This window comes from Entelurus aequoreus, linkage group LG20 (genome assembly GCF_033978785.1).
Source record: "Entelurus aequoreus isolate RoL-2023_Sb linkage group LG20, RoL_Eaeq_v1.1, whole genome shotgun sequence".
In the NCBI taxonomy this organism is placed as follows: domain Eukaryota; kingdom Metazoa; phylum Chordata; class Actinopteri; order Syngnathiformes; family Syngnathidae; genus Entelurus; species Entelurus aequoreus.
In genome coordinates, this window is record NC_084750.1 from 43,847,627 (window position 1) to 43,867,626 (window position 20,000).

A 20,000-nucleotide genomic window follows, 5' to 3' on the forward strand; every position below is an offset into this window, starting at 1 on the left:
ACATAAATAAAACCATACCCTTATTTTTAGTGAATACTTAGGCCTACTACGCTACTGTATTTTAATGTTGGTCATGATGGTGGTACTTGTTTTTTTCTATGGTAAAAAAAGATTGGTTTACTGTAAACAAAATAGAAATTTCCAGGTCAGAATTGAAGTGAAATGACCCGAATAAAAAAAAAACATGACTACCATATTTTCATCTACGTCACATGGTATGTCCTGCACTCCTTGTTCCACCCTGGCACACCCAGCATTCCTTGCTGGTTAAACTGGTGTGGTCATGTGACTTCCAGGCTGTGTTTCATTGGTAAAAGGGAGTCAAAGGTGGATTGGTGGAAGCGAGTCATGTGACAAGTCTCTATAGACAAGTTAAATGTGCAAGCAGTAATCCATAGATTGTAAACAAACCAGAGTGTACCTACATTTACACATTTACAATTAAAGGTTGGGATGAGAATCAGCACCTCCAAGTCCGAGTCCAAGGTTCTCGCCCGGAAAAGGGTGGAGTGCCATCTCCGGGTTGGGGAGGAGACCCTGCCCCAAGTGGAGGAGTTCAAGTACCTTGGAGTCTTGTTCACGAGTGGGGGAAGAGTGGATGGTGAGATCGGTGCGGCGTCTTCAGTAATGCGGACGCTGTATCGATCCGTTGTGGTGAAGAAGGAGCTGAGCCGGAAGGCAAAGCTCTCCATTTAGCGGTCGATCTACGTTCCCATCCTCACCTATGGTCATGAGCTTTGGGTTATGACCGAAAGGACAAGATCACGGGTACAAGCGGCCCAAATGAGTTTCCTCCGCCGGGTGGCGGGTCTCTCCCTTAGAGATAGGGTGAGAAGCTCTGCCATCCGGGGGAGCTCAAAGTAAAGCCGCTGCTCCTCCACATGGAGAGGAGCCAGATGAGGTGGTTCGGGCATCTGGTCAGGATGCCACCCGAACGCCTCCCTAGGGAGGTGTTTAGGGCACGTCCGACCGGTAGGAGGCCACGGAGAAGACCCAGGACACGTTGGGAAGACTATGTCTCCCGGCTGGCCTGGGAACGCCTCGGGATCCCCTGGGAAGAGCTGGACGAAGTGGCTGGGGAGAGGGAAGTCTGGGTTTCCCTGCTTAGGCTGCTGCCCCCGCGACCCGACCTCGGATAAGCGGAAGAAGATGGATTGATGGAATTAAAGGTTGTTTTGTTTTTTTTCAATCATTTGGTTTCGTTGTGTGTGCTGTGACAGTTCCCCAAACAAGTTTAATTGGAATGTGCATACCAGTGTTGGGCGATGTTTCGCCTTTTGTTCCTTAATGGTGAGCCATGATCACAAGTCGAGTCGGTCCCTGAAGGAGCGACTCCTTTTCAAGGCTTTTCCCACCTAAAAGGTATGTTGACTTCATGCAGGGATCAAATACTTCCAATATGGACTTGTCAGCTAAAGAGGGAAAAAATGACAAAAGCTATATAATAGATTCTTGCAAGAGGGTTTTATTTGCCTAAAAAAAGCATATATCTCCCAATGTAATGTAGTTTTTAAATCTGAAAAAAATTAATGGAGGCTTTTTATGTTTTTCTCTCCAACCAGTTGGATTTTTTCCATCCCAAAAAGTTGTCTTTTTTTAAATAAAGTGTAAAATCCCCTGTTTTTATTGCAAAAAAAATGTACAAACCTGAAAGTGTAGTTGGGTTTTTATTTTGATGTGAGAAACCATGATATCATTGTTTTGTTGTTTGTTCCTTTAATGATAAAAACTTTATTTTTTAATCTAAAAAAAAAAGATAAATCATTATTTTTGTAATTTTTTTTAATTTAAATTTAAAATCCTCTAATTTCAGTTTTGTTTTGTTTTTAAGTAAAACATTGAAAGTTTACTAAGGTTTTCACATTGATCTGAAAAAACAATGACGGATTGTTCACTTGTTTATAAATGTTGTTTATCATTTTATCTTGCAGGTTTAAAATGATAAACATGAACATTGTCAGTGGGAGGGAATGAAAATAATTTGGTTGTCAGTTATTTAAAAAAAAAAGGGAAATTATTCCAATTTGACAAACGCTATATAATTGATTGTTGCAAGAGGGTTTTATTTGCCTAAAAAATATATATATATCTCCAAATGAAATGTATTTTTTAAATAGTGGAGGCTTTTTTTGTGGTTCACCCATGAGTTCGGTTTTTATTTTGATGTGAGAAATCATGATATCGTTGTTTGGTTGTTTGTTCCTTTAATGATAAAAACTTTGTTTTTATTAAAAAATAAAGAAGATAAATCATTATTGTTGTAATTTTTTTTAAATAACATTTTAAATCCTCAAAATTCTGTTTTTTTTTTAGAGTAAAACATTGAAAGTTAACTAAGGTTTTCACATTGATCTGGGAAAAAGTGACGGATTGTTCACTTGTTTATAAATGTTGTTTATCTTGCAGGTTTGAAATGATAAACATGAACATTGTCAGCTATTTAAAAAAAAAAAAGGGAAATTATTCCAATTTGACAAAATAATAGATGTATTTTTTTTCCTAAAAAAAAGTATATACTGTATCTCCAAATGTAATGTATTCTTTTAATCTGAAAAAATTAAATAATGTGGCTTTTTTTGTTGTTTTTCGCTCCATGAGTGATAAAAACTTGAGTTTGATTTTTTTATCCCAAAAAGTTGTTCTTGTTGTCATGAAAACCGTCTTTTTTTAATGAAGTTTAAAATCTTCCAAATCCTGTTTTTTTTTTGCAAAAAAACATGATAGAATTGTTTTGTTGTTTGTTCCATTAATGATAAAAACTTTATTTTTTTATTACAAAAATAAAATAAAAATAAGATAATCCTGTATCGTGCAGGTTTATACTGATGAACAAATCGTGATATTATTATATTCATGTTAGCGTTTAAGATAGCGAGTGATTTGCAAGCTGCCAGCTAACAATTAGGGTTCCAGTCTCCAGGTAGCTATTACCACTATGCTAGCTGTCAGCTAGCAATTATTGCACAGGTTGGTAGCAAACTATTAGCGCTTTGCTATTTGCCAATAAGCAATAAATGCACTAGTTGCCAGCTAGCTATTAAAGCTATGCTAGTTGCCAGCTAGCAATCAGTGCACAAGTTGGCAGCTAGCAAATAAAGCTGTGCTAGTTGCCAGTTAGCAATCAGCTTGCTAGTTTTCAACCAGCGATTAGTGCACGAGTTGGCAGCTAGCAAATAAAGCTGTGCTAGTTGCCAGTTAGCAATCAGCTTGCTAGTTTTCAACCAGCGATTAGTGCACGAGTTGGCAGCGAGCTTTGAAAGCTAGGCTAGTTGCCAGCTCACAATCAGCTTGCCAGTTGTCAGCTAGTGATTAGTGCAAAAGTTGGTAGCTAGCTATTAGCACTTTGTTATCTGCCACTAAGCAATAAATGCACTAGTTGCCAGCTAGTTGTTATCTAGCAATTAGTGCACAAGTTGGAGGGTAGCTGTTAAAGCTATGCTAGTTGCCAGCTAGCTGGTCTTTAGCTAGCTGTTAGCTGGTCTTTAGCTGGTCAATCAACTAGCTGGTCTTTAGCTGGTCAGCCATCTACCCATTAAAGCTTAGCTAGTTGCCAGCTAGCAATCAACTTGCTAGTTATCATCTCGCAATTAGTGCACAAGTTGGCAGCTAGCAATCAGCTACCTGGTCTTTAGTTGGTCAGCCAGTTGGCTAGCTGGTTAGCTGGTCTTTAGCTGGCCAGTCAGCTAGCTGGTCTTTAGTTGATCAGCTAGCTAGCTTGCTAGCAGTTTAGCTGGTGTTTTGCTAGCCTATTGCTAGCTGGTTAGCTGGTCTTTAGCTGGTCAGCTAACTAGCTGGCTAGCTGGTCTTTAGCTGGTCAGCTAGCTAACAGGTTAGCTGGTCTTTAGCTAGCTGTTCTTTAGCTAGCTGACTGCTAGCTGTTTAGCTGGTATTTAGCTGGTCAATCAGCTAGCTGGTCTTTAGCTGGTCATCTATCTAGCCATTGAAGCTATGCTAGTTGCCAGCTAGCAATCAACTTGCTAGTTGTCATCTAGCAATTAGTGCACAAGTTGGCAGCTAGCTATTCAATTAGTGCACAAGTTGGCAGCTAGCTATTCAGTTAGTGCACAAGTTGGCAGCTAGCTATTAAAGCTATGCTAGTTGACCTTTAGCTGGTCAGCTAGCTACCTGGCTAGCTGGTTTTTAGCTGGTCAATCAGCTAGCTGGTCTTTAGCTGGTCATCTATCTAGCCATTGAAGCTATGCTAGTTGCCAGCTAGCAATCAACTTGCTAGTTGTCATCTAGCAATTAGTGCACAAGTTGGCAACTAGCTATTCAATTAGTGCACAAGTTGGCAGCTAGCTATTCAGTTAGTGCACAAGTTGGCAGCTAGCTATTAAAGCTATGCTAGTTGGCCTTTAGCTGGTCAGCTAGCTACCTGGCTAGCTGGTTTTTAGCTGGTCAATCAGCTAGCTGGTCTTTAGCTGGTCAGCTATCTAGCCATTGAAGCTAAGCTAGTTGCCAGCTAGCAATCAACTTGCTAGATGTCATCTAGCAATTAGTGCACAAGTTGGCAGCTAGCTATTAAAGCTATGCTAGTTGCCAGCTTTTTTGATTGATTGATTGAAACTTGTATTAGTAGATTGCAAAGTACAGTACATATTCCGTACAATTGACCACTAAATGGTAACACCTCAATAAGTTTTTCAACTTGTTTAAGTCGGGGTCCACGTTAATCAATTCATGGCAGTCCGCCAGCTGGTCTTTGGCTCGGAAAACGTTGAAGACGTTAAATAAATGATTTGAAAAAATGCAAAACAAAGTCATTATTGTGGTTTGGTGATTAAAAAGTCATGTTTTCCCCCCAAAAAGCCGTCGCTCACTTTCCACTTCCTTTGTAGACTCGGGGCGACCGTTTTGAGAACTTCCTCCACCCCCGCCAGGCAGCGGCTATGAACTGGACGGCACTGCAGGTCCTCCTCAGCGGGGTCAGCCAGTATTCCACAGCCTTCGGCCGCGTCTGGCTCTCCATGGTCTTCGTCTTCCGGTGGCTGGTGTTCGTGGTGGCGGCGCAGCAAGTGTGGGGTGACGAGGGCCGGGGCTTCACGTGCAACACGGCCCAGGTGGGCTGCAACAACGTCTGCTACGACGACATCTTCCCCGTCTCCCACATCCGCCTGTGGGCCCTGCAGCTCATCTTCGTCACCTGCCCCTCCCTGTTGGTGACGGCCCACGTCAAATACCGGGAGAAGAAGAACAAGACCTACACCCAATCGCACAAGGGGAAGAACTACGCCAACCCTGGGAAGAAACGCGGAGGTCTGTGGTGGACCTACTTGGTAAGCATGGCTGATGATGTTTACATTGTTTTATACATGTCCATCTATCCATCCATTTTCTACCACTTGTCCCTTTCGGGGTGACGGGGGGTGCTGGAGCCTATCTCAGCTGCATTCAGGCTGAAGGCAGGGTACACCCTGGACAAGTCGCCACCTCATCACAGGGCCAACACAGATAGACAACATTCACAGTCACACACGAGGGACCATTTAGTGTTGCCAATCAACAACAGACACTCAGATTTCCCTCGCCCGGACGCGGGTCACTGGGGCCCCCCTCTGGAGCGAGGCCTGGAGTTGGGGCACAATGGCGAGCGCCTGGTGGCCGGTCTTGTCCCCATGGGGCCCGGCCGGGCACAACCCGAAGAGGCAACGTGGGTCCCCCTCCAATGGTATCACCACTCTTGGGAGGGGCCTTAAAGGTCGGGTGCGATGTGAGCTGGGTGGCAGCCGAAGGCAGTGCACTTGGCGGTCCGATCCTCGGCTACATAAGCTAGCTCTTTGGACGTGGAACGTCATTTCGCTGGGGGGGAAGGAGCCTGAGCTAGTGCGCGAGGTGGAGAAGTTCCGGCTGGATATAGTTGGACTTACTTCGACGCACAGCAAGGGCTCTGGAACCAGTTCTCTCGTAGTTGTGTCATCGGATTTGCGGCCTCATGTTTTGGACACTCAGGTGAAGAGAGGGGCGGAGCTTTCTACCGATCACCACCTTGTGATGAGTTGGCTGCGATGGTGGGGGAGGATGCCGGACAGACCTGGCAGGCCCAAACACATTGTGAGGGTTTGCTGGGAACGTCTGGCAGAGTCTCCTGTCCGAGAGAGTTTCAATTCCCACCTCCGGAAGAACTTTGAACATGTCTCGAGGGAGGTGCTGGACATTGAGTCCGAGTGGACCATGTTCCGTACATCTATTGTCGAGGCGGCTGATTGGAGCTGTGGCCGCAAGGTAGTTGGTGCCTGTCGTGGCGGTAATCCTAGAACCTGCTGGTGTCCACCAGCGGTGAGGGATGCCGTCAAGCTGAAGAAGGAGTCCTATCGGGTTCTTTTGGCTCATGGGACTCCTGAGGCAGCGGACAGGTACCAACAGGCCAAGCGGTGTGCGGCTTCAGCGGTCGCGGAGGCAAAAACTCGGATATGAGAGGAGTTCGGGGAAGCCATGGAAAACGACCTCCGGACGGCTTCGAAGCGATTCTGGACCACCATCCGCCACCTCAGGAAAGGGAAGCGGTCCACTGTCAACACCGTGTATGGTGGGGATGGTGTTCTGCTGACCTCGACTGCGGATGTTGTGGATCGGTGGAGGGAATACTTCGAAGACCTCCTCAATCCCACCAACACGTCTTCTGTATAGTAGTACTCGGTGGCCTAGTGGTTAGAGTGTCCGCCCTGAGATCGGTAGGTTGTGAGTTCAAACCCCGGCCGAGTCATACCAAAGACTATAAAAATGGGAGCCATTACCTCCCTTCTTGGCACTCAGCATGAAGGGTTGGAATTGGGGGTTAAATCACCAAAAATGATTCGCTGCTCACTGCTCCCCTCACCTCCCAGGGGGTGATCAAGGCTGATGGGTCAAATGCAGAGAATAATTTTGCCACACCTAGTGTGTGTGTGTGACAGTCATTGGTACTTTAACTTTAACTGTATAGTAGTAGTCCACGGGTGCGTGTGTGTGTGCATAAGCCTGGAAGTCACTGTAAAAACTGGCAACTTGGCTGCCATTTTTTTTCACTGTACAATTCAAAGTGTTAATCCGCCCACCTCTACTTGAAAGGACACCAACAACTGAGGGATATTGTCAGGTTCAAACACTGATGACATCTATTAAACAGACAAAGAAGCAAGGAATTAAACAGAGACAGAATTCAATTTGGCTCATTGAGGGGAAACGTCTGGGCTGTACTCTTTGTGCAGTCTCCCACCACGCTCTGACGAAAGATTGTACGCCTCCTCTTGTATTTGGACTTTCCCTGATTACATGGCAACAGCTGTTTCTAAAGGAAGGGGGGTCGTAAACAGCCTTTGGTTACAAAACAGTTCAAAGAAAAGGTGCCTGGAGGGGGATCAGGTCCTGCTTCCTCTCCGCTTTGTAGATCTCGGGTCAAGACAAAATCTTTCTGTGGATTACAATACATCAAAGAAACCGACACCTTCATGTCGCTTCCCATCCGACACAGTGGAGTTTTACAAGCCTTTTGATTGGTAAGATCAAAAACAGCTTTTGTCTGCTCACCGGGAACTCATTGAAACACAAAGTTTTTAGATATAATTATTCTGACAGATGTGATAGATTTTTCTCACAAGTAAACAGATTCTACGGACGCATGTTACTAATGAAACCAACAAAAAGTGTCTGTCGTATAATATTGGACCCTGAATGGTAAACTATGACTTGTGTTCAATTAGGTAAGCCTGGTTTTCAAGATCGTGTTCGACACCGGCTTCGTCTACCTCCTCCATTACTTTTACAAGGGCTTCGACATGCCCCGACTGTCCAAGTGCTCCCTGGATCCTTGCCCCAACACGGTGGACTGCTATATTTCCAAGCCCACGGAGAAGAGAATCTTCACCCTCTTCATGGTGGTCTCATCCCTGGTCTGCATCCTCATCTGCGTCTGCGAGCTGACGTACCTCATCTGCCAGCGCATCCTGAAATGGCGGGTGAGGAGGAACAGGAGGAGGAGTCGGGAGTTTGCCGGCGAGCAGGAGATGGTGTCGCTGACGGAGTTGTGGTCCAACAGGGTGGATCCCACCGTCTCCATCAACAACCTCAACAACGTGGTGGCAAAGGAAGGGCAGCCACAGCAAAAAAACGATTCTCAAAGTAGAACTAGCAAAGTAAAGCACACTTGAGGAGATATAAGACTGACTGAGGACATACTCATCCATTCAGGGAGGACTTTGGTAAATAGGTTGAGTGACTTTTCGCATTTTGGTGAAAACGACAAAAAACTTAAATGTTTGAGGATGTATTTTGGTGTATATTTCAATAATTTTTATTCTATTGTAATATTTTTCTATTTTGTTTCCATTTATACCGCCATTATTTACTTTTTAAATTCGATCTCAGTTTTGTACACTGCTGCTGGAATTTTTATTTTCCTGAGGGAACTCTCCTGAAGGAATCAATAACGTACTATCCATCCATCCATCCATCCATCCATCCATCCATCCATCCATCCATCCATCCATCCATCTATCCATCCATCTATCCATCCATCTATCTATCTATCTATCTATCTATCTATCTATCTATCTATCTATCTATCTATGTATCCATCTATCTATCTATCTATCTATCTATCTATAAGGAAGAGTTGAACGTATTGGCAAGAAAGTTAAGAATGTTTGTGTCCATTTTGCAGAGGCCTTTGTTTTGAAGCACTTTGTTTGGCCGCGTCACTTCCTGGTGTTACTTGGGCTAACTTGTTTTCTCTCTGCCGCGTTCAATCGGTGACGACGTGAGTGTTGTGACGATAGCACATCGCACATTTAAACTACAGTATTTTCCGGACTACAAGGCACACTTAAAATCTTTTTTTTCCTCAAAACTCGACAGTGCGCCTTATAACCCGGAGCGCCTAATACTTCTGTTTTTGCTTACCGAACTCGAAGCTATTTTATTTGGTACATGGTGTAATGATAAGTGTGACCAATAGATGGCAGTCAAACATAAGAGATAGGTGTAGACTGCAATATGACTCAAGTAAAGAACACCAGCATTTTATATGTTCCATTAAAAATACAGAACGTTACACACGCTGCTGAAAAATCTATCAACATGTTTTAGTAGGACTTTGGTAAGCTTTGAAGCCACACCGCTTGATGGATTGTACTGTGCTTCAACATAGGAGTATTATTATGCTGTGTGTATAAGGTAAGACCTTATCTGGCGTTTTGTTTCACAGTATTATGCAAAAGCAACTTTTCTTACCTTCTGGTACCTGCTGATCTGTATTAGGGCTCTGCATAAGTCCTGAAAAATTGCGCGCATCCGCCTTTGTAGTCTGTGCTGACACCGTAGTGGATAAGCTTCTTTTTCTCTATCTTCTTGTTATGTGACATTCATCCTCCACTGTTGCCATTTCTAATATAAAGTAGTGTAAAGTTCTTACTTATATCCGTCAGTAAACTCGCCATGAAAGCACTAAAACATACCGGTGTAGTGAGTTCACATTATTCACCCAAGGAACTTTAGTTATTACAGAGTTCCGGTCGGACGGTTTTTCACGGGACACATTTCGGGCGTTTTTGTTGCACTAGTGAGCCACGTATGAGGAGATGCTGCTCCGTTATTGATTGAAGTAAAGTCTGAATGTCATTAAAACAGTTAGCGCCATCTTTTGACACTTCTTCCACTCCCGACCTTGCACACCACACCGCTACGACAAAGATGACGGGGAGAAGACGCTGTCGAAGGTGAGCCACGTAAATAAGACCCGCCCACAAAACGCCGCATCCTGAAGCGACTGTCAGAAAGCGACTTGAAGATGATGTGTAAAACATCATCTATGCAACATTTTGAGCAAAGAACCACCATCACATGTTATGTAGACCACAAGGAAGTCTTTTACATTTAGAAACAATTATATTAATATGACTGCTTTAAAGGCCTACTAAAATGAAATTTTCTTATTTAAACGGGGATAGCAGGTCCATTCTATGTGTCATACTTGATCATTTCGCGATATTGCCATATTTTTGCTGAAAGGCTTTAGTAGAGAACATCCACGATAAAGTTCGCAACTTTTGGTCGCTGATAAAAAAAAGCCTCGCCTGTACAGGAAGTAGCGTGACGTCACAGGTTGTGGAGCTCCTCACATCTGCACATTGTTTACAATCATGGCCAGCAGCAGCGAGAGCGATTCGGACCGAGAAAGCGACGATTACCCCATTCATTTGAGCGAGGATGAAAGATTTGTGGATGAGGAAAGTGAGAGTGAAGGATTAGAGGGCAGTGGAAGTGATTCAGATAGGGAAGATGCCATGAGAGGCGGGCGGGACCTGACATTCAGCTGGGAATGACTAAAACAGTAAATAAACACAAGACATATATATACTCTATTAGCCACAACACAACCAGGCTTATATTTAATATGCCACAAATTAATCCGCATAACAAACACCTCCCCCCTCCCGTCCATATAACCCACCAATACAACTCAAACACCCGCACAACACACTCAATCCCACAGCCCAAAGTACCGTTCACCTCTGCAAAGTTCATACAGCACATATATTTCCTCAAAGTTACGTACGTGACATGCACATAGCGGCACGCATGTACGGGCAGGCGATCAAATGTTTGGAAGCCAAAGCTGTACTCACGGTAGCGCGTCTGCTATCCAACTCAAAGTCCTCCTGGTTGTGTTGCTGCAGCCGGCCGCTAATACACCGCTTCCCACCTACAGCTTTCTTCTTTGCTGTCTTCATTGTTCATTAAACAAATTGCAAAAGATTCACCAACACAGATGTCCAGAATACTGTGGAATTTTGCGATGAAAACAGACGACTTAATAGCTGGCCACAATGCTGTCCCAATATGTCCGCTACAATCCGTGACGTCACGCGCAAACGTCATCATACCGAGACGTTTTCAACAGAATATTTTGCGGGAATTTTAAAATTGCACGTTATAAGTTAACCCGGCCGTATTGGCATGTGTTGCAATGTTAAGATATCATCATTGATATATAAACTATCAGACTGCGTGGTCGGTAGTAGTGGCTTTCAGTAGGCCTTTAATGCGCCTTATAATCCGGTGCGCCTTATATATGAAAAAAGAAAATAGACCGTTCATCGGCAGTGCGCCTTATAATTCGGTGCGTCCTATGGTATTGGTGGGCATTACTAAGTGTGTGTAATGTTTTAGTGGTGTTCGGAGAACATTATCGCCGAATTTAGTGCTGTGTTTTTTAATAGTTGCTCGCTAGCACATCACTGCTAAGGATTGTTGTTTCTATTGTGGCTAGCTTACACATGCTATTTTAAAACTACACCATATCAACAGCTTGTATTATTATATTATTTATTTAGTTTTTAAATATGAGTATATATATATATATATATATATATATATATATATATATATATATATATATATATATATATATATATATATATATATATATATATATATATATATATACTGTATATGTACAAAACTGTCACGCTTGGGTCGCATTTTACTGCACAGGTCGTTCTCCCAAGATGCAGCAGGAACTCCGGAGGCAATGTGCAGGTAAGACAATGATTTATTGTCCAGGAAACATGCAAAAATACAAAACTACAAGATACAAACAAAAAAAGACGCGTGCCGATCGCACGGGGAGCAAAGGAACTGGCTAGCGCGAAACCTTAGCATAAAAGTAGAAATCAAGAATCATGGAAGCAGGGAATCATCCAACGTAACTTGTTGCATAGAAGCAAATAAAACAGCCATACCGAGTGTGGCGAAAGGCAGGAATAAATAGCTCTCTGATTAGTGCCCGGGAGCAGGTGAGCATCCCGAACACTAATCAGAGGCAGGAGAAAATAATCAGCACCCATGGCAACAAAGAAACACAAACCCAGGGGTACTGAAACAGGAACTGAGGGAATCGAAAACTAAGCAAACATGATGCGGGCAACGGATCATCACAAAAACATACTAAAATTCCACCTCCGTCCAGAGATTAAACAGCTTATGAGCACCCAGCACCTTCTATTCTTCATCGTTATTGTCAGTTATCCATTCAACTATTCGGTACCGGTACCAAAATGTATTTATATTTCAATATAAAGGGGACCACAAAAAAATTGCATTATTTTAACATAAAATCTTAGGGTACATTAAACATATGTTTATTATTGCAATTTTGTCCTCAAATAAAATAGTGAACATACTAGACTACTTGTCTTTTAGTAGTAAGTAAACAAACAAAGACTCCTACTTAGTCTGCTGACGTATGCAGTAACATATTGTGTCATTTATATACCTATTATTTTGTACACATTATTAAGGACAAGCTGTAAAAATGGATTATCAATCCACTTGTTCTTTTACTGTTAATATCTGCTTATTTTCTGTTTTAACATGTTCTATCTACACTTCTGTTAAAATGTAATAATCGTTTATTCTTCTGTTGTTTGATACTTTACATTAGTTTTGGATGATACCACACATTTAGGTATCGATCCGATACCAAGTAGTTACAGGATCATACATTGGTCATATTCAAAGTCCTCATGTGTCCAGGGACGTATTTACTGACTTTATAAACACAATGATTTTTTTTTTAAAATATCCATGTAATCATAGTACTAGATACGCTACTGTACTTGGTATCATTACAGTGGATGTCAGGTGTAGATCCACCCCTGGCATTTGTTTACATTGTGACGTCAGTGAGCTTTTGTATCCTCCTACGGTGTGTAGTGAAGCATGTTCAGCTATTCCTCGTCCTGTAAGAAACTTACTTTATTTGTCGTCATGGAGGCGAGGATTAGTGATTTAGAAGTAGCTAAAACACTGCCGATTGCGGATGGACATTAGACGCTAACTCGCTAACCATGTTTTCTCTTCCTGAGGGTGTTTCAGTGTTATAACTTCACCTTTACCTTTAGTTTTTACACCAAAATGCGTCCATTCTCCCTTTTCTGTCTACACACTGTGTCTGCTTGTAAATCCTCAGTGAGTGTGCGCTGCCGAACATGCTCCTCTGCTCCTAAAAACAGCAATGTCACGACGTGCAAAAAAATGGGGAACCAGTACTTTTCAAACAGAGTATAGTACTGTTTTTGATGAATTAGTACCGCGATACTATACTAGTACCGGTATACCGTACAACCCTAATTTCTTATATACATTATTGTTTTCCTGTTCTTGACAAAAATATTTTCACACAGAAATATCTAGAATCAATGCTATGGAAAATAATAATAACACCCAAGCGATTACTTTCCAAACAGCATTGTTTGTCATTGTTACTTGTCAATGCTTGTTTACTTTAGCACGTTTGAACGCTTAACATGTTCCAGGCTAAAGTGTCAGTCTGCGTTTAAAAATAGAATGCTACAAAAATGGTGCAAAACAAGTTGAGTACAAAAAGATGGATGCCGGTTGGAGATCCTCCGAGTGATGCTCCACCTACTGCAGTGTTTCTGAAATGCAGCACAACAGCAACTTGGACTCATTTCAAAGGCTTTGCTCAAACTCAGGTAAGGTGCATGTTAACATTATGTGTTCACAAGAAGTGGTTTTAAAATGTCAGTAAGTTTATGCCAAGAGTCTCTAAACTTTGTTCCTTTTAGAACTACTTTTACAAAATGAAAATGGCCAAAAGGTCCTAATTTTTTGTCATAATGGGTGTTAAGATAAGTGTTTTATTATTTATACACAGTGCAATTGTTTATTGTGTGATATGTATATACTGTATGTATAGTGGTGTTATTATTTTTTATTACTCATTTTTAGTTTTTAATTGTTTTCTCTGTATGTAAAATCTGCACCTTAACCACAAAATGTCCACTTTTTTTTTTTTGTTGGGGACAATTAAGTCTATCCTATCCTATCATGTTCCATCCTATTCTATAATTATTGTTACAGCTCATTACTTTTTTTTTTGTTGTCCTTTTCCAGCTACTCAGGCAAATCATATAGTAGACGTAGACGCCCATATCGGCTGTACAAATTTACTTTACAAAAGAGAAGCGTGTGATACTTCTCTTGTTGCCTTATTTATTATTATTATTATTACTTATTGCCGGAACGACACAGGAAGTCCTTCATACCGACAGCCATCAGACTGTATAATGCATATGTTCCTTTCGACTGTACATGTACTGTAAATGTATAATATATTTATATTATTCACATGTGAATAATGCTGTATAATAGACTGTATTTATGTTATTCACATGTGAATAATGCTGTATACTAGACTGTATTTATATTATTCACATGTGAATAATGCTGTATAATAGACTGTATTTATATTATTCACATGTGAATAATGCTATATAATAGACTGTATTTATGTTATTCACATGTGAATAATGCTGTATAATAGACTGTATTTATGTTATTCACATGTGAATAATGCTGTATAATAGACTGTATTTATATTATTCACATGTGAATAATGCTGTATAATAGACTGTATTTATGTTATTCACATGTGAATAATTCTGTATAATAGACTGTATTTATATTATTCACATGTGAATAATGCTGTATACTAGACTGTATTTATGTTATTCACATGTGAATGATGCTGTATAATAGACTGTATTTATGGTATTCACATGTGAATAATGCCGTATAATAGACTGTATTTATGTTATTCACATGTGGATAATGCTGTATAATTGACTGTATTTATGTTATTCACATGTGAATAATGCTGTATAATAGACTGTATTTATATTATTCACATGTGAATAATGCTGTATAATAGACTGTATTTATGTTATTCACATGTGAATAATGCTGTATAATAGACTGTATTTATATTATTCACATGTGAATAATGCTGTATAATAGACTGTATTTATGTTATTCACATGTGAATAATGCTGTATAATAGACTGTATTTATATTATTCACATGTGAATAATGCTGTATAATAGACTATTTATATTATTCACATGTAAAAAATTCCTAAGTGTTTATTGTTTATTGTGAGCGAACTGTGGTGCTGAATTTCCCCCAGGGATCAATAAAGTACTTTCTATTCAATGCAAGTCAACCTTTAACTCTTCCATAAGTTCTAAGAAAACACAGCTTAGAGACACTCTTCTGTCGTTTGGCAACACAAATGTAATATATGACTGTTATTTATGAGCATATTTACAAGCACAGTATTGTTTGTTTTGCTATACTTTGAGGCCATTACGTTTCCATGCACTAAATTAGTCGGATTTGTCAAATAGTTTTGTTTTTTTTGTATTTTCACATCTACGTGTGGAGTCAAGTGTCAATGCACACTCTTAAATAAGACTATTGGCCATATGCAATTGTGCCTCCCGTACACTGGGGGGCGCCTATTTCATTTTAGCGTGGATAACTGAATTACTTTTTCGGTTGACTTATGACGTCACACGAGGATTTGTGGATCCTTAGAACTTGTTTTAACTGACGTCTGCTGTAATATTGGCACATATTACAAATATTACGTATCTAATGGTTATGCTGATGTTAAATTGCAGACAGGAGAAATTTTTCAGATCAGATCATGGTAAAAAAAAACCTTCGGAATGTCTCAAAAGTTCATTCAAAAGGCTCTTTGGATTGATGGAAGGAGTTTTGAAATTCGCAAGAGAAGACAGTTCATGCCCCGACTGATACTGTTCTAGAGGAAGGGGGAAAAAAAACAAGTCTAAGCCTGGGCCCCTGGAGAGGGGGTCCAGACTGAGGCCAAGAAAAAAACAAACTCATAGCCATAGCACACATAAACACGTGTGTAAAAGGGAAACATCAAAGAACACAAAGGACATTAAAGACATTAAAAGAGCAGAGCTGATGCAACCAGCTATTTCTACACACAGCCACACAAGTAAAACAACAACAACAAAATAAAAACAATCAACCAATGATATACATTGCACACACACGATTGCACCGTGCATAGACAAGCATCCTGAGGCTCACGAAGAGAAGGAAGGTAAGTAAGAGGATAAATGCCAGGTTCTCGCTGGATAGCCAGATGCTTGAGGGACGAACAGAGAAGCGTTCTTAACTTGAAATCCAGCAATTCAGTGATGACTCGTGAAAGTAGATTGAATGATATTGGGTTCTTAAGTATGGGCCAATACCGATATTTATATGGTACAATATCAGCAGGAATCTTACGCACTTGTATTATTTTGTAATGTGGAACTTTAGAAAAGTGAAATTAGTCAACAATGGGAAATAGGGATGTAGTTGGGAGAATTTCAACTTCTGCACTGCAAGTAAGTTTCTAGAAGTAGTGAAGGTAAACAGACCCAACAGGCATGACGTGCATGCTGCTGATTCTGTGAAACTGAATCATTTACTGAAAGGGGCGTGTTCAAAAAAAGAGCAGTGCTCAGTTCAATTAGTGAGGTCAGATTATGTGAAAAAAAAAAAGGTGTTAAACAGGTGGCCCTTTTTTAAGGATCAAGCCAACTGACGCTGCACATGCTGGCTGTGCATGTGTCCTTGAAAAACTGAGTGAAACTGATACTTTTCTAAATAAAGGAAACCACAAAAAATGACATTATTGGCTTTATTTTCACAAACATTTTTAGGATACATTAAACATATGTTTATTATTGCAATCAAAAAACAAGTTTGTCCTTAAATAAAATAATGAACATGCTAGAAAACTTGTCTTTTCTTAGTAAGTAAACAAACAAAGGCTCCTAATTAGTCTGCAGTATCATATTGTGATATTTATCATTCTATTATTTTGTCTACATTATAAAGGACAAGCTGTAAAAAGCTATTACAAATCTACATGTTCATTTACTGTTAATATCTGCTTATTTTCTCTTTTAACGTGTTCTGTCTACACTTCTGTTAAAATTTAATAATCACTTATTCTTCTCTTCTTTGATACTTTACATTAGTTTTGGATGATACCACACTTTTTGGTATCTATTCGATACCAAGTAGTTACAGGATCATAGATTGGTCATATTCAAATTGGTCATATTTCCTGAGTTTATTAATATAATATGAATAAAAAAAGGAAAAAAGATTTTGTGACGATAAAAAATATTGATGTAATCATAGCAGTATTGACTAGATACGCTCCTGTACTTGGTATCATTACAGTGGATGTCAGGTGTAGATCCACCCATGGCATTTGTTTACATTGTGACGCCGGTGAGCTATTGTATCCTCCTACGGTGTGTAGTGAAGCATGTTTAGCTATTCCTCGTCCTGCAGTGATAATAATACTTGTAAGAAACGTACTTTATATGTCGCCATGGAGGCGAGGATTAGTGATTTAGAAGTAGCTAAAACACTGCCGATTGTGGATGGACATTAGACGCTAACTCGCTAACCATGTTTTCTCTTCCTGAGGGTGTTTCAGTGTTATAACTTCACCTTTACCTTTAGTTTTTACACCAAAATGCGTCCATTCTCCCTCTTCTGTCTAAACACTGTGTCTGCTTGTAAATACTCCGTGTGTGTGCGCTGCCGAACATGCTCCTCTGCTCGTAAAACCAGCAATGTCACAACGTGAAGGCGCACCGTAATGCCTGTTATAAAAAGATATATATCTAACCGCTACTTTTCAAACAGAGTATAGTACCGTTTTTGATTCATTAGTACAGTGATACTATACTAGTACCGGTATACCGTAAAAACCGAGTATATAGTTTGACCTATTTGCTTAATCAATTCCACAATTCAACTCCCTAAAATTATATATATTTTATTTCGTTGAGAATATTCGCTGTACTTTATTGGGTAGCAGATTATTGTTTAGCTGTTTGCAAATGCACCAAATCATTGAATTTCAATAGTTATTAAAAATATATACATGTTCAGTGTCATAATTGTTATTTTATGTCGTTGACCACACTAGTACAATTCATACAATGAATTAAATTAATTACATTAAATAATTTGCTTTTAGTATTCTGATGAAAAGTTTCCAAAAAGGCATGACACTGTACGGACACTGTATTTCATGGTTTACTCGTGGTGTCCCGCAAGGTTCTACCGTTGGTCCCCTATTTTTTCGTAATATATCCTCACAGTCACATATTTTGAGCTCTTTGCAGAAAAATGTGTTGTATTTTATTGTTAGAATAATTATGTATAAGTTATCACACAACTCTTATGCTTAAAGGCCGTTGCTATAGTTATTATCAATTGTGCTGAAGTTGTACTTTTCTATCTGTGCAAAGGCACAACTTGTGGTCTTGCTTTGCGAGTTGCATCGTGTCAGCTGTTTGGTTCCAGACCCTGCCTGCTCACAGCCAAGGACGGACATCGAGTACCTCAACGCAGACAAAACAGAGAAAGGGCGAAATCACGAGTGTCAGCACATTTCCATTCTGAATAATCATGTATTGGGTCTACAGGGGCTGCTTGCATTACCCCTCCCTTCAGAAGCAGCCTCAGTGATGTGAACTAGGGACCGCCCGAATAAATAGAGGAGCACGTGGGACTGTACCTTAGAGCGTAGGGGGAAACTGTATGAGTGTACAGCCCAATACGTCTCTCCACATGAGAAAAATTGAACTCTGTCTCTGCCTGATTCCTTCTTCTTGTCTTGTGTTAGTTCAGTGTTTGAACCTGACATTTATGTTGAGGGAAGTTTGGAACCACACATGAAAAGCTATTTGAAAGAGAAACCTGCACTTTGGCTTACTTTAAGTGCACTACATTTACCAGTAAATCACGTGATTGTACTCAACTTACTTTCGGTATGTACAGCACATTAGACACAGTCCAAGCATACACAGACGTTAACGCAGAGTTAAGGTAGGGCTGAAGTGAAACCCTCACAAAATGCTCGGGGAAAGCTTCGAATTGTGTTATTTAAATAACGAATGTGTAATAATAAATCATATAAATATTACAACAACAATAATACACTTTCAAAACAATAACAGATTGTGGGCTTGTAAATTCAATAAATAATGTAATAAAATGCAAAAAATGAATAACATTTTAAAACAATAAAAAAATAATTTGGTTGAATAATGGTTAAAAAACAACAATAGCATTAATAACAATTGTTTGGAAAAATGAGGTTGTGTTCATTGTCTTCAGATTTTTGGCATTATATGACTATAAAAGATGTTCATCCTTTCAATACAAAGATAAGTTATTTAAAATTACTGTAGGCTGATTGTGTAAATACTTTTTTGTACTTTACATCACAAAATTGTACTAAACATAGTAGTAGTAGTAGTAGTAATAGTCATAGTAGTAGTATCCGTTCAGACATGTTATAAGTTAATAGGAAATAACAATAATAATAAAATAATGTCAGAACTGCTGGTGACGAACCCCAAGATTTTTTTTATTTATTTTTTTCCATCTTTTTCCATTTTCACACATCTCTGAAAGAGAGATTATTAATATTATTTCCTTTTTCTTTATTTAATTGATTCATCTGTAAATATTATTATTTTGTTTTCTTGCCGTTTCTTTCTTTTGGGGGGTCGGGGAGGATGGCATCGTTGGGCTATAAACAAAAAAATAATTTGACATTTAGGGCAGACAACAGATATATGATGCGTGTAAATATGATGTAATGGATAGGAATGTCTGATGCTGGATGTCAATAAATATAAAAATAAAACAAATAAAATAAAATAAAATAAAATAAAAAAAGCACTGCACTTTCTAATGGTGGCGACAGTTTTGATGTTAAAGGTCTAAAAACGTCAATCTTAATGGGCCGCATGTGGCCCGCGGGCCGTATTTTGCCCAGGTCTTGTTAAGATGTTATCGGTACGATACTCTTATCGACATTGGTATTTAGCGGTACTCTATTTTTTTCATCATTTCGTTTCATTTTCTCGATGGAGAAAATTTCCTAAACTGGTTCAATTGGAATGTATCTCGCAGTATTGGGTGATGCTCCACCCACACCACAGCCATGATACACCTGTGACCTACGCCAACTGCACACAGTCACAGTCAGGGACTCGTGTGGAGGCTTTTATACCAGGTAAGGTACCTGTTCTACACATTATGTCATACTTGTCTCTGTCTTTTCCACTGCCTCCGTGTTTCCAGAAAGCTTACATCTTTTG

The 20,000-nt window shown here is 39.9% G+C and overlaps 2 protein-coding genes across 3 annotated transcripts in view; both read left to right on the forward strand.

Annotated features, from left to right (window-relative positions):
* Positions 1-1,311: 1,311 nt before the first annotated feature.
* Positions 1,312-8,429, forward strand: LOC133635698 (gap junction beta-3 protein-like). Its single transcript, XM_062028945.1, has 3 exons — positions 1,312-1,362; positions 4,839-5,276; positions 7,680-8,429. The coding sequence occupies exons 2-3, from the start codon at positions 4,890-4,892 to the stop codon at positions 8,124-8,126; spliced, it is 834 nt and encodes a 277-aa protein (XP_061884929.1). The 5' UTR covers positions 1,312-1,362; positions 4,839-4,889; the 3' UTR covers positions 8,127-8,429.
* A 10,997-nt stretch (positions 8,430-19,426) lies between these two features.
* The window catches only part of LOC133635700 (gap junction beta-4 protein-like), a 9,093-nt gene continuing 8,519 nt past the window's right edge, over positions 19,427-20,000 (forward strand). Inside the window, exon 1 of one of the 2 annotated variants that reach the window (XM_062028946.1) lies at positions 19,427-19,915. The gene's annotated coding sequence lies outside the window, so the exon portion shown is untranslated. The remainder of the gene's footprint in view (positions 19,916-20,000) is intronic. The other variant, XM_062028947.1, reaches the window with a different exon arrangement.

Bases quoted from the DNA above. Each gene is read 5' to 3' on its own strand.
- LOC133635698 (XM_062028945.1), top strand. From the start codon at position 4,890: ATGAACTGGACGGCACTGCAGGTCCTCCTCAGCGGGGTCAGCCAGTAT. The intron at 5,277-7,679 runs GTAAGCATGGCT...GTGTTCAATTAG, and splicing joins GTCTGTGGTGGACCTACTTG to GTAAGCCTGGTTTTCAAGAT.